At 51.2% G+C, this 11,774-nt stretch overlaps 1 protein-coding gene across 15 annotated transcripts in view; it reads left to right on the plus strand.

Annotated features, from left to right (window-relative positions):
- AGAP1 (ArfGAP with GTPase domain, ankyrin repeat and PH domain 1) overlaps positions 1 to 11,774 on the plus strand; it is a 532,124-nt gene that overhangs the window by 179,313 nt on the left and 341,037 nt on the right. For 11 of the 15 annotated variants that reach the window (XM_038574269.1, XM_038574272.1, XM_038574281.1 and 8 more), the window contains exons 2-4: positions 303 to 361; positions 6,846 to 6,933; positions 7,643 to 7,654. In XM_038574269.1, the coding sequence (XP_038430197.1) occupies positions 303 to 361; positions 6,846 to 6,933; positions 7,643 to 7,654 (159 nt within the window). The remainder of the gene's footprint in view (positions 1 to 302; positions 362 to 6,845; positions 6,934 to 7,642; positions 7,655 to 11,774) is intronic. The other 4 variants (XM_038574273.1, XM_038574276.1, XM_038574283.1 and 1 more) reach the window with 1 other exon arrangement.

Consider the following 11,774-nt stretch of genomic DNA (forward strand, 5'->3'; position numbering starts at 1 on the left):
CATCATGAGGGTCGTAACTGCCCCCTGGACAGCGTGGGCCTGTGGGGCTCAGGCAGGGACGTTTAAAGGGGGAAAAGCTGAGTTCTGGAGGCCCCTTGGGGTTGTTGGACGAGCTGTACATCATGGGTTAGGAGACAGACACAGACTTGGGATAGGGACGGGGTGGGAGTAGTGTGAGGAGGTGGGCATCCACCATCCTCAATGTTTTTCTAGTTTGGGAAAGGGCTGGCACATGGGGGCATTTTGACTCTGCACTGAAGTGAGTTGTGGAATCTAACCTCGCTTTACCTCTTATTTTACAGATGCCTTTGTGAATAGCCAGGAATGGACGTTAAGTCGATCTGTCCCGGAGCTCAAAGTGGTGAGTGGTTTTTCTGGCCTCCATGGTTGTGGTTCCTCGGCTGCAGGAAGCAGGACTCTGTATAAGGTGTCATGAGGCTGGTGAGCACGCCCAGGCCTGCGTACCCCGGGGGCCTGGCTGTCCCTGGGGCCCACACGTGGGGCATACTCCTGGGTGTATCCCTGGGAAAGGCCAAGTGTCGCTGACAGGTTGGGACTGGGAGCCCTGAGTGGGCCTGGGACAGCCGGCGGCAGCCAGCCTGCCAGAGCGGCCCTGTGCATGCAAGGCAGGGTCCATCCGCCATTCTCTCTGTTGGGGCTGCAGATGTATATGTGTGTGTGTGTACGTGTATGTGAGAGAGAGAGACAGAGTCCTGCACAGGTGCACAGATGTGGCCCACTTTATCCTTTGCCAGGATGTCATGGAAGGTTTCTGTGATGAGTGGTCAAACTTTGGAATTCATCATTTAAAAAATGTGACTGGTCATTTACTGTGTTACAAAGTAATAACATAAAAGATTTTATTTTTAATTAAAAACTTCAAATATTCTTTCATCCAGATTATTTAAAGCTTTAAATTGCTCTACATAAAAAGGACTTCTCTTGCAACCACACCTCCACTACATGTTCCCCACCTTAGGGTAGAAGGAAGGGACTAGTATGAGTTTTAAATAATCCTATTCTTTGTCATGATGTAAGTGGCATTTGAGAGAAATATGTGTGTGTGTGTGTGTGTGTATTTACAGGCACGTGTATGTGTACATGTTTATATGCACGATTTGTTTATATGTGTGCATATATGCATATTTGGACATTTGCTGGGGGCATATATATGCATATGTGTGCATATGTATTTGTATGCATGTATATAGTTGTGCTATATATTATGTACGTATGTATACTTATGCGTAAATGTGTATATTTGACACGTGTACATGTGAATTTGTGTGTGGCATGTGTGCATATATATGTACGTGAATGTATGTGCACCTGTATATGCATTTATATACATAAATGGATGTGTATTTGTGGTACACACATATCTGTGTATAGATGCATATACATGTGCATATTTGTGTGCTGTGCATGCATACACTTGTATATATGTATATGTATGGTGTATATACGTGTATGGTGTATATATACACATTTATGTGTATGTGTGTATATATTTGTGTGTGGCGTGTGTTTATATATGCGTGTGTGTATGTGTATAAATATATGCACATATGCATATATTTGTGTATGTATATATTCATGTGTGGATATATACATATATATGCGCATATGTGTGTATACTTGGGCATGCGTATGTATACTTGTGTGTCACGCCTGCGTGTATACACATGTACATTTATGTGCATATATGTGTATACATATACATTTAGGTGTGTATGTGATTGTGTATATATATACATTTATGTGTATATGTGTATATATATTTGTGCATGTATTTATATGTATGCATGTGTCGGTGTATATGTACATTTGTGGCGTGTGTGTATGGTATATACACTTATATGCGTATACATATATATATTTCCATACACGTGTGGTATGTATGCATGTGTCTACATATGTGCATTTATGTGCATGTGCATTTATGTGTGTGCTGTGTGTATGCACATATAATGTATGTGTGTGTATATATACAGTCACATACACTTGCATGTATACTCGTGTGTGATGTGTGTATGCATGCATGTGTGTATACCTATATACATTTATGTGTATATGTGTCGTATGCTTGGATTTGGTGCATATGTCTGTATAAACGTTTATATGTGTATATGTGTATGTACACGTGTGTGGCATGTGTATGTATATCTGTGTAGGTATGTACACATATTGTGTATGTGGTATGTGTGTATCTGCATATGCGTGCATGTGTGTATACTTGTGTATGGTGTGTGCAAATGTATATTTGTATGTGGTGTGTGTGTGCACGCACATGTATACGTATATATGTTTATATGCACATGTGTGTATACTTGTGTGAACTCCAGTGGTGGGTCCTGACCATACCATGCCTGCAGACAGGCCCTCGTTGTTCTGTGCCACCAGTGACATGTGGCTTGGACACAGGCCTGCCTGGTTCTCCCTGGCCCCTCACGTATACTGGTGTGTATACGGTCTTTCTCCCGAGATCCATGTTGCTGTTGGCAGCACCAGCCTGTCTGCCAGGGACCCCACCCGAGAGGCCCTTGGACACTCACTAGCCCCAACCTCAGTGGTGCTTTGTGGATGACCTGGGGCAGGGGCAGGACCCTTCAGCTTTCTCGCTTCTGAGATGAGGAGATGGAGCCATACGGAACGTCCATACTTTGAAGAGAGTGTATATGACTTTTGTCACCAGGAAAAACATGTTTTTAAACATAAGGAAGAAAGGATGACGTGGGAAGACACACTGAGGTCTGCAGGTGGTCTGCAGGCCTCTGGTCCCAGCTGACATGCCCATCCCTCTGCCTTCGCTGGGCGTCCCTCGTCAGGGCCCACCTCCTCCTCATTTCTCCTCGCCCTTCCCGCCAGAGCTTGACCTTTCCCTGCAGCCTTGCTGGCAGCTCCCTTTCCTCTTGGGAGACACAGAGTCTGTTGATCCCACGGCCCTTCCTGAAGCCAGGGTTCTGCAAGACTGGCCTTGAGACAGCCACCTCTTTCTCTCTCGTGTTTTGTAACCGCTGTACCTGGCACAGGATTGATGCCATAGGGCGGACACCTTCAGGAAGTGCCTGTTGAATGAATGCTACAGAGTTGGCAATAATGTTATGGGGAGCTTTTCTGGAAGATTTGCCAGTTGCAGATAGAGCCTCAAGTTCATAAAACAGCCACAGTGCCTTTCCGTTCTGCAGTCGGAGCAAACAAAATGGGAATGGTGTTGTGATGAGGACACGGACCGTGCTGTCAAGTGCTTGTTCTGCACGGGGCGTGTTGTCAGTGCATCACACAAGCACCTCCCGTTCGCCAGCCCACTGCCCTTGAACCACGTCCTGTTGTTACCCCCCTATTTCAAGAGGAGGAATTGCCCTCAGCGTCCTGACAACTCCCAAGAGCCTCAGTGTTAGCAAGTGGTGGAGCCGGGATTTGAACCTGTGCTTAGTGCTTCTGCATCAACACTGCCCGCTGAGCTTCATGCACGGATGGGACCCTCCTGTCTTGCTGCCCAGGGCGCTAGCTGCTGGCGCCACTTGGCCGCTGGGCTCTTGAAGTGTGGCCAGTGTGACTGAGGAGCTGATTTTAAAATTCTCATTTAAATTTAATTAAGTGAAATTGAACGAGCCACCCGAGGCTAGGGGCTCCCTTCTGACCGTGTTACAGTCTGTGATCGCTGAGTATCGAACCCTCTGGTTTAGACCCGAGTTTGATAGTTTGTCGAGGGTTCTGCTAGAGCCCACGTGTTCATACCAGCCTGTGGTAGAGGCTGCACACTCCTAAAAACTGGTTTTCTGCTGGCATTTCAAAAGCGTGTAATTCCCTGGAGTGAACGCTCAGAGGTGTAGGAGGTGATTACATCAAGAGCCACCGTGGATTCGTGTTCCCAAAACGTGACCGTCTTGAGGTTTGCACAAATGTGCTGAAGGGTTGGCCGCGTCCCGTGGATGAGGAAATGTGGTTCTGCATCCGTGCACAGGAAGTTGTGTGTGTCCTGCCCCTGAGCTGCGCGTGGATGGACAGATCCCGGCCGACACCGGCTCTGCTCGGCTCTGGTCACGGCGCCCTCCCGCCGGGAAGGGCCGGCGGCTCCTCACTGGCCGCCCCAGCGGGTCCCCCCTCTGTCCCTCTGCAGAAAGCGCCCCTTTGTTCAGAGGCAGCCTGTGTGTGTCCATTGTTCGACACGACACCCCCCAAGGCAGGTGGCCCCTTAGGTCAGCGCCTTCGGAATCCCTGACTCTCTTCGACAAACACAGCAAGTAAATGACATAATCGCGAGCCTCAAATGGACTCTTTATGTAATATCTTGCAATAAATCTTCTGGAATCTGTCAGAGGAAAAATGTCAGCGTTTGCTTTCTTTTCAGGGGTGGTGGTACCATGCCTTATGTTTTCTGAAGTCGTGTTGTGGTCAGATAATCAGTGACCAGTTGCTTTCGGGCCCAGACGCCGCTGGCTGTACCTGGGTGGTGCTCGGTGCTTGTCGCCGGGCAGAGAGTAGATCCAGCCTCGACAGCCTGCCTGTAGGGGGAGCGTCAGCAACTGGTCACAGCCTGTCTGTTGTGGGTTTTCATGGAGTTCCCAGCGGGGATTTTCACTGACAGCCTGACTTCTTTTCAGCACACTGCACGTGCAGCAGGTAAGTGGTGAGGTGCGGGATGACATCAATGTGAAGGCAGAGGGCACTCTTTGCCCCCGTGGGACGTGGGGACCTGACCGTTCGTGGCCTTACCAGAGGGCGCAGGGCCTGTGGCTCGGTGACAGTGACAGCCCCTGGCCACCTGACGTATGACATAGGTGAGGCTGTGGGCACTCTTCCAAACGCCTCCCCCGGCTCCCACGAGTCTCACCACGGAGCCTGTAGACCACGGCCGGGCTGGCTCCATTCTCTCCCTGACACCCAGTAGCAGTTGTGGATCCCAGTGGAGCTTCACAGCCTCGAGAGCGTTTCCCCCTTGTTTTATTCCTTCGTGCCCCCAGCTCTTAGGTTCTACGCATTTCCAATTAGCATAAGACCCGTGGGGTGCGAATATGAGGAGGTCTGTGAGATGCCCGTTCAGATGTAGTGCGGGCCTTCCCCGCCTCCCCAGGCCTGATTGATTATCTCCTCCTGGAGGCTGAGCTCCTTCTCTGCAGAGCATTGGCGTGTGAGGAAAGGTACTGCCACAGACACAAAGCACAGACTGAGTGTGTTCGATTCGGAGCATTTTCCTCCTCAGGAAAGAGAAAACTCTAATCTTAATTAAAAATTTAATTCTGTGGCATACTGGTTTGGATTTTCTCAGCATGAAGCTGACAAACAGCAGGTGCCCTTGAGCAAAAGAATAATTAATAGGTAGAAATTCTCAGATTATAGAGGCCCCAGGTAAAAAGAAGACATGAGTCACCTCGAGAGGGGAAACATCTTTATTTAGGATCTGCCCACGTCGCCTGGCATTGTGCCGCAGCAGCGGAGCCTCTCTCTGTTTGTACGCGTGCTGGACCATTCACTTGTTGGCTCCTTTATGCAGCCGGTGCTGGTGGGAGTCCGCCCAGGCTGGGGGTGACGCTGGCACCCACAGACAAGGTGACCCAGACCCTGCCCTTTAGGAATCATCAGCATCGCCAGTCAGACCTGTGCAGCGATGCTGGTAAAATAAAGGTCACGAGACAGCGGGATGAGGAGGGCACGAGGAGGGCCCCAAGGAGAGGTGTCCAGTTGAGGCTGGCATTTAGGAAGGCTTCTCAGAGGAGGTGCCACCTGAACACTTGCTGACCAGTGAGCAGGAATAGTATTTCAGGAGGTGGTTGATGAGGAGAAGGGTGCAAGTGTCTGGAGACAGGCCAGGATGAGGCAGTTTCTAGGATCTCCCTGGTGTTGGAGGGTGAAGAGGGGAGCCTGTAGGCAGAGACCAGCTAAGGTCTGTCCCCTCACCCTGTGATCCAGTAGACAGCAGGCCTGCCCCAGCGTGACGGGGAAGGTGCCCATGAGTGCAGGGGCTCCGTCGCTGGGAGGGGTGGCCATCTGGGGTGGCTTCCATGTTTCTGGGTTGAGAGGCTGGTTGGGGTATTGGAGGATGAGATTGGGGATCAGTAGCTTCCTGGGGGTAGAACAGGCACAGCGGGGGCATGAAAGTGGAGGATCTAGAAGAAACCAGGAGATCTGGAAGGAGCCCACGAGGGCAGAGAGTCTGAGGAAGGCTCATCTCGTCTACAGCTTCTGGTGATGGGCTGGGTCAGGAGTGAGACAAAGGCTAGTGCTTCTAGAAATGAAGTCCCTGCTGACCTCTGGGGCAGCATCCCTGTAGCTCTAGGATCAGCACTTGAGACTAAGTGTGGGGACCGGGACCGGGAGGGAGCAAGCCTGGCCCTGAGCCTGGCCCCGGTGGGAAAGGGGAGGCGGGCTCTCGTGGGAGGAGACCCGCGTCCAGAGACAGGGCTCCTGTTTTGTATTTCTTAAAGAATTCATTTCAACATGCTCTAATGCAGAGAGGAAAGTTCTGGTGGGAAAGGAAAAGATCAGAATACGGAGAGGGGGGTTTTTGCTGGGCAGCTTGCAGGGAAGGGAGAGGGAGTGAGGTCCCCCAGTGCGGGCGCAGGCGAGGGCATGGAGGAAGGCCGCCGCTGGTGCGTGCCCAAACCGTGTGGGCGCTCTTCGAGCCCGCGGGGCCCATGAGAGCGGGAGGTGGAAATTGAGCGCTTGGGGACCCCCTTTGACTTCAGGAGGAGGGTTTAATGAGCCGGGCTCAGGGCCTTCCCCCCGATGCCGGGTGATGATCGTGCTTGCACTTAACGGCACATGTTAACCTCTCTCCGTTTGCAGATCGACGACTCGTGTGATGTAATGATACTGAACGGTCATCCGGTTCTTTGTTTCAGGGAATCGTGGGTAACTTGGCCAGTGGCAAGTCGGCTCTGGTACACCGGTATCTGACCGGCACGTACGTCCAGGAGGAGTCTCCCGAAGGTATGCTGTCTGGCAGGCTGTCTCGAGCTCGAGAGTATTGAGTTTATTAAATTTTTTCTGTAGCGTATTCTAAATCACGACCGTGATGCAGCACATTTCAAGAAAAAGAGTAAACTATCAAAAAGCAGTAAAAATCCTTAGGTATGTTGTTTCTCCCATAGTATTTGTAGCTAACTGATTATGTTTACTTTGGCATTTGGAACAGTAGAGCAGAGCCTTGAAATGCTGTTGAGTTTATTTCTTATCTAATAGCCCTGGCGTTTCAAATGTCAATGCAGTGTCATCCCCTTTAAATATTGCTCGGACAATTCTCTGATCTGGATATCGAGTTTACCTGTAACTTGTACCTGCTGCTACCCGGTCATAGATCGGAGCCTCTTAGGAGACCACCACCATATGTTTGAGTATGTTTCCCCCATATATTGTATTATAAACATTTAAGAATCATTTTGCATGAGAGTAAGAGATTTCTTTTGCCATTAGGCTTTTGCTTCTTCAGTTAACATACTCATGTTTTATTTTTTGCTTTAAATAAAATTATGGTAAACGTCAGGAAGCCATGCAGTCCCTGTGTCTTTAATCAACATAGAGTTCACAGGCGGCTTTCTGAATTAATATTTTCTCTCCGTATAACCTTTTAAAAATCCAACTCTGAGACACTGAATTTCTGGTTCCTTCTTTTTCTTACTGGCTGTTCCATTCTTTGCAGATATGGATGCAGGTAATTATACATTTTCTTCATGGCAGCGCTTGTCTTGTTTGAAGAGAGAGGACAGGCACAACTTCGCACTGTAGTGTTTCTTTCCCTCCTCGTTTTGTGTGCCATCTGATTTGTTTCATTTTATCCTTTTATTTAAGTTAAACATTTCACCCTGTTTTGTCCCTTAGATGTCTTCTTAGCAGTAGTCTTGAGTAGCTTCTCATGTTCCCTGTAACACCTGTTCTAGTACTTAACTCTCGTCCTGGAGACCGTGTAACCATTCAGAAGAGTACGGAAGGCTGGCGTTCTGGGGCTCTGCCGTCCTTTTGCAGAATTTTTTTGCAACCCTACCATCCAAGCCTCGCGGTGGTCACATCAGGGAAAGGCCCGCTTTTTCGTTTTCCACGCGGAGATGAGGGTAGAGAGGTCAGACGCGGAGGCTTCTAGCTGGGAATCCAAGAGAAGCAGTGCGGCCATCCAGTGGAGGATGTATGCAGGTGGCTAGGAAGTGGCACGATCTGGAGAGGGACGGGGAGAGAAGGTTCCAGGTCCTTCTGACTTCCTCCCTGGGATTTATGCTTGGGCTGTGCTGGCGTTGCATTTGTTGCTTTGGTGTCTGAGCATGGATTTTAGCCATAGTCGTTTTGATTCCACCCCAAGAGTCGGAGCTTTTTCCTTGGGCTTTCTGCTTTGTTGCGGTCACATGTTACATAGGATGATGACCCCAGATGCTGAGGGACAGGCTAGCCTGACCTCACATGATCACCTTTTCGAGTAAATCTGCCCACACTCACCTTAGGTGCCCCGATCTCATTCGGGGGTCGCCGCTGGCATGGTCTGGGCTCCTGGTTTCCTGCCAGTGCTCTGGCTTCCCTCGTGTCTGGTTCAGTGTCCAGTGTGGTCATTGCGGGAGTCCCTGAGTGGTGGACGCCGGTTGCTTCCCCGTGTAGTGCTGTCTTGTCATTATTGTGGCTTTTGCTCTCTTCCCATGTACTATTTTTGGTCTGTTCCATCCCGTTTGGGGCTGTGGTTTCTTTGCAAGGGGCCCTTGTATTTCGATGAGCATGAAGACATTTTTCTGTAATGTTCATACTTAAGGTAAAAATTATACTCAGTGGGGTGACTTAAACTGTGGTCTCTAATGAACCCACTTCTTTGATTGTTTAACACATTTTACTGAAATTTCATGGCATTGCATACAGTTTTAAAAATATACTATTTTAAAGTGCAGAAGCATGCATGAGTACGCCAAAAAACCATCCCTTTCCTCATCTGCAAAGTCTCATCCCTCACAGTGGGGCGTGTGGCCCAGGGTCCCCGGCTTCCTGGATCAGGGGAAAGACTGTCCATGATCTTCCAGGGGCTCAGCCCGCCCACCCATCCTCTCATGTGTGACTCCAGGTCACGGATGGGGCACCGAGGGTGGGCCTGAGTGGTTGTGCATCTGGATGGGCTCTGGATGCAGAAGGAACTGTGGGCAGGTGCCGCCGTGTGCCTGGAAACCCCTGAGCCCCCCTGAATCTTGTTTCCTGGGGCCATCCCCGTGCCTTCCTGGAACCAGGCAGGTGGCCGCGTCCTTGCCTCTCGTAGGGGGGCCAGAGAACGACTCCCCTTCCTGTCCACTTGCCTGGATGAGTCTCCTAGTGGCAGGAGAATCAGGTGGTTTCTGAAAGGACGTGAATGAAGAAAGCCTCAGTTTCTCACTGGCCACACTGGAGTTCTTCCTGGGACTGGAATTCTTCTAGGGAGCCTGTAGCTGGAGAGCGATCTCAGTTCTTGTCACATGTGTCAGCGTCAACCGACTACGTGTGCTTGCTTCATTGAGAAGCTTTACCTTCAGAACATTCTGGAGTTGGAACGTACCGAATCGTGGCCCAGGTTTGCGCAGAGCGTGGGAACGATGTGGTCCCGTCCCGCCTGCACAGGTGGCTGATGGAGCACAGATCAGCCCCACCTGCGACGACTCGCAGAGACATTGGGTCAGGTTAGTGGGGCCACACTGGGGGAGTGAATGTCCAGCACGCGGTGACGCCTCTCCAGTTCTCACTTGGCCTCCTTCGTACAACTGCTGGAGTGAGCGCTGCCCCGGCCGCACGTGCCGGTGATGTCCGGCGGCACGGAGCTTTACGCTGCCCCAGCCATGGGATCTGCACAGGCTGGGCTCCCTGGAGCTCTTGTCCTGCCTTCATAGGGCCATTCCTTGACTTAATCAGCATGTGAATGTCTCTTAGTGTCGCTCTGGCCTGCCACAGCCATGGGATCTTTACGTTACGGTGCTGGCAGTTTAAGGTGGGGAAGGCCCTGTTTTTGGAAGGGGTCTCCGTAGGAAACTGGTGCGGGATGACCCCAGACTTTGCCGGAACGTACTTCTCATCAGATCCCTTGCAGCCGGGTCTCCGAGGATAACAGCTGTTGTGCTTTAATCGTGTGATCCGTTCTCGCTGATGCTTTTGTAGCAAAGAGAGTTGACTAACACGATTTCAGTCATTTTAAAGAATGTGGTTTAAATGAGGGACGAATTTTTTTTTAAAGATTTTATTTGTTTATTCATGAGAATAGAGAGAGAGAGAGAGAGAGAGGCAGAGGGAGAAGCAGGCTCCATGCAGGGGGCCCGATGTGGGACTCGATCCCGGGACCCCAGGATCAGGCCCTGGGCTGAAGGCGGTGCTAAACCGCTGAGCCACTCAGGCGCCTGGGGATGAATTTAAATATTGTGTGTTTTTGAATTAGTGGATTAGTGCAAAAGTGGGTAACTCAGCAGGGAGCCAGTGATTCCATCAGAGTAATGCAAGGAGTGAGGTGTTTGTGCAGGGAAGTATGCACTCTGTCGTGTGTGTGAATGAGTGAGCTCGAGGGCCATAACAAATTACCACGTGCTGCATGGTGACATCACCAGCACCTTACTGTCCCCGCTGGAGACCCGAGGGCCGAGATGAAGGTGTCGGCGGGGTTGGCTCTTCCTGGAGGCTCTGAGCACGTGTGGGTGCGTCCTGGCAGGTAGGCTCCCCCTCCCTGTGGTCTGTGCCCCCAGCGTTCGTGTCTCTGTCCAGGTTTCCCTCTCCCCACGGGGACGGCAGTCACTGACTCGGGGCCCACTCTGCTCCCTCAATCTTTGTCACAGCTGCAAAGACCCCATTTCCAGATGAGGTTACATGGCAGGTATTGGGCTAGGATGCGAACATCTAGGGAACGGAATCGTGCCCCCACGAATGTACGTGTGTTACACACGTGGCGGTTAAGTGGCCCCGTTCCACTTGGGGGCAGCGGGAGCGACGAGCCCCCCACCCCAGCTCTTCCTGGAGGTGGTGCTCCCTGCTGGTGTGCTGGAACTTCACAGGTTAGCCGAGCTTGCCTGTGACCTTCACGCCTCTGATGGGGATTTCACAGCTGTCATTCACTTTCCGTGAAGAGAAGCAGGTGAAAATGACTCCTTTGCTCTCGGAGCCCTGCCAGCGGCTGCTAATTAGGATCGTGGATGATGTTTGGGCATAGAATGGGAGCGTCCACCTCGTGTGTGTGCCTGCTATTCACTGTGCACCCCACCTTCCCCACCACAGACCCCCCGTGACCGCCTCACGATTTTTAACTCTCTCCCCTTGAAAATTAAGAGGAAAGAGAGGAACCTAGGCCATCTGGCGTCGGTGGGAATTTGGCAGACACCTGCCCTGAGCCCTGGGAGGTTGTAGACGGTGGTGTCCTCGAGACATTGAGCTTTAGAAACCGGGTCACGGCTCTGAAACCTTGTGCCTGTGACGTCCCCGCGTTACTCATCTTCTCTCACGCCGTGGGCCCTGCTGAGCTGCGCAGACAGCTCGTGCAGAAGGACCTGGAGCCTGGAAGAGCTCACGGCCAGCAGCCACCAGCAGGGTGGTGGACAGAGCAGGGCCCACGAGCTCTCAAAGCCAAGATTCGGCTGTCCTCTGGGCCGAGTGGAAGTTGTTGTTTTTTAAGATTTTATTTATTTACTCATGAGAGAGGCAGAGACACAGGCAGAGGGAGAAGCGGGCTCCATGCAGGGAGCCCGATGTGGGACTCGAACCCAGGTCCCCAGGATCAGGCCCTGGGCTGAGGGCGGCGCCAAACCACTGAACCTCCCGGGCTGCCCTCAGTGGAAGATTTTAAGGTCGGTAGAGACAAGCCT

Source organism: Canis lupus, chromosome 25, assembly GCF_011100685.1.
Source record: "Canis lupus familiaris isolate Mischka breed German Shepherd chromosome 25, alternate assembly UU_Cfam_GSD_1.0, whole genome shotgun sequence".
Classification (NCBI taxonomy): domain Eukaryota; kingdom Metazoa; phylum Chordata; class Mammalia; order Carnivora; family Canidae; genus Canis; species Canis lupus.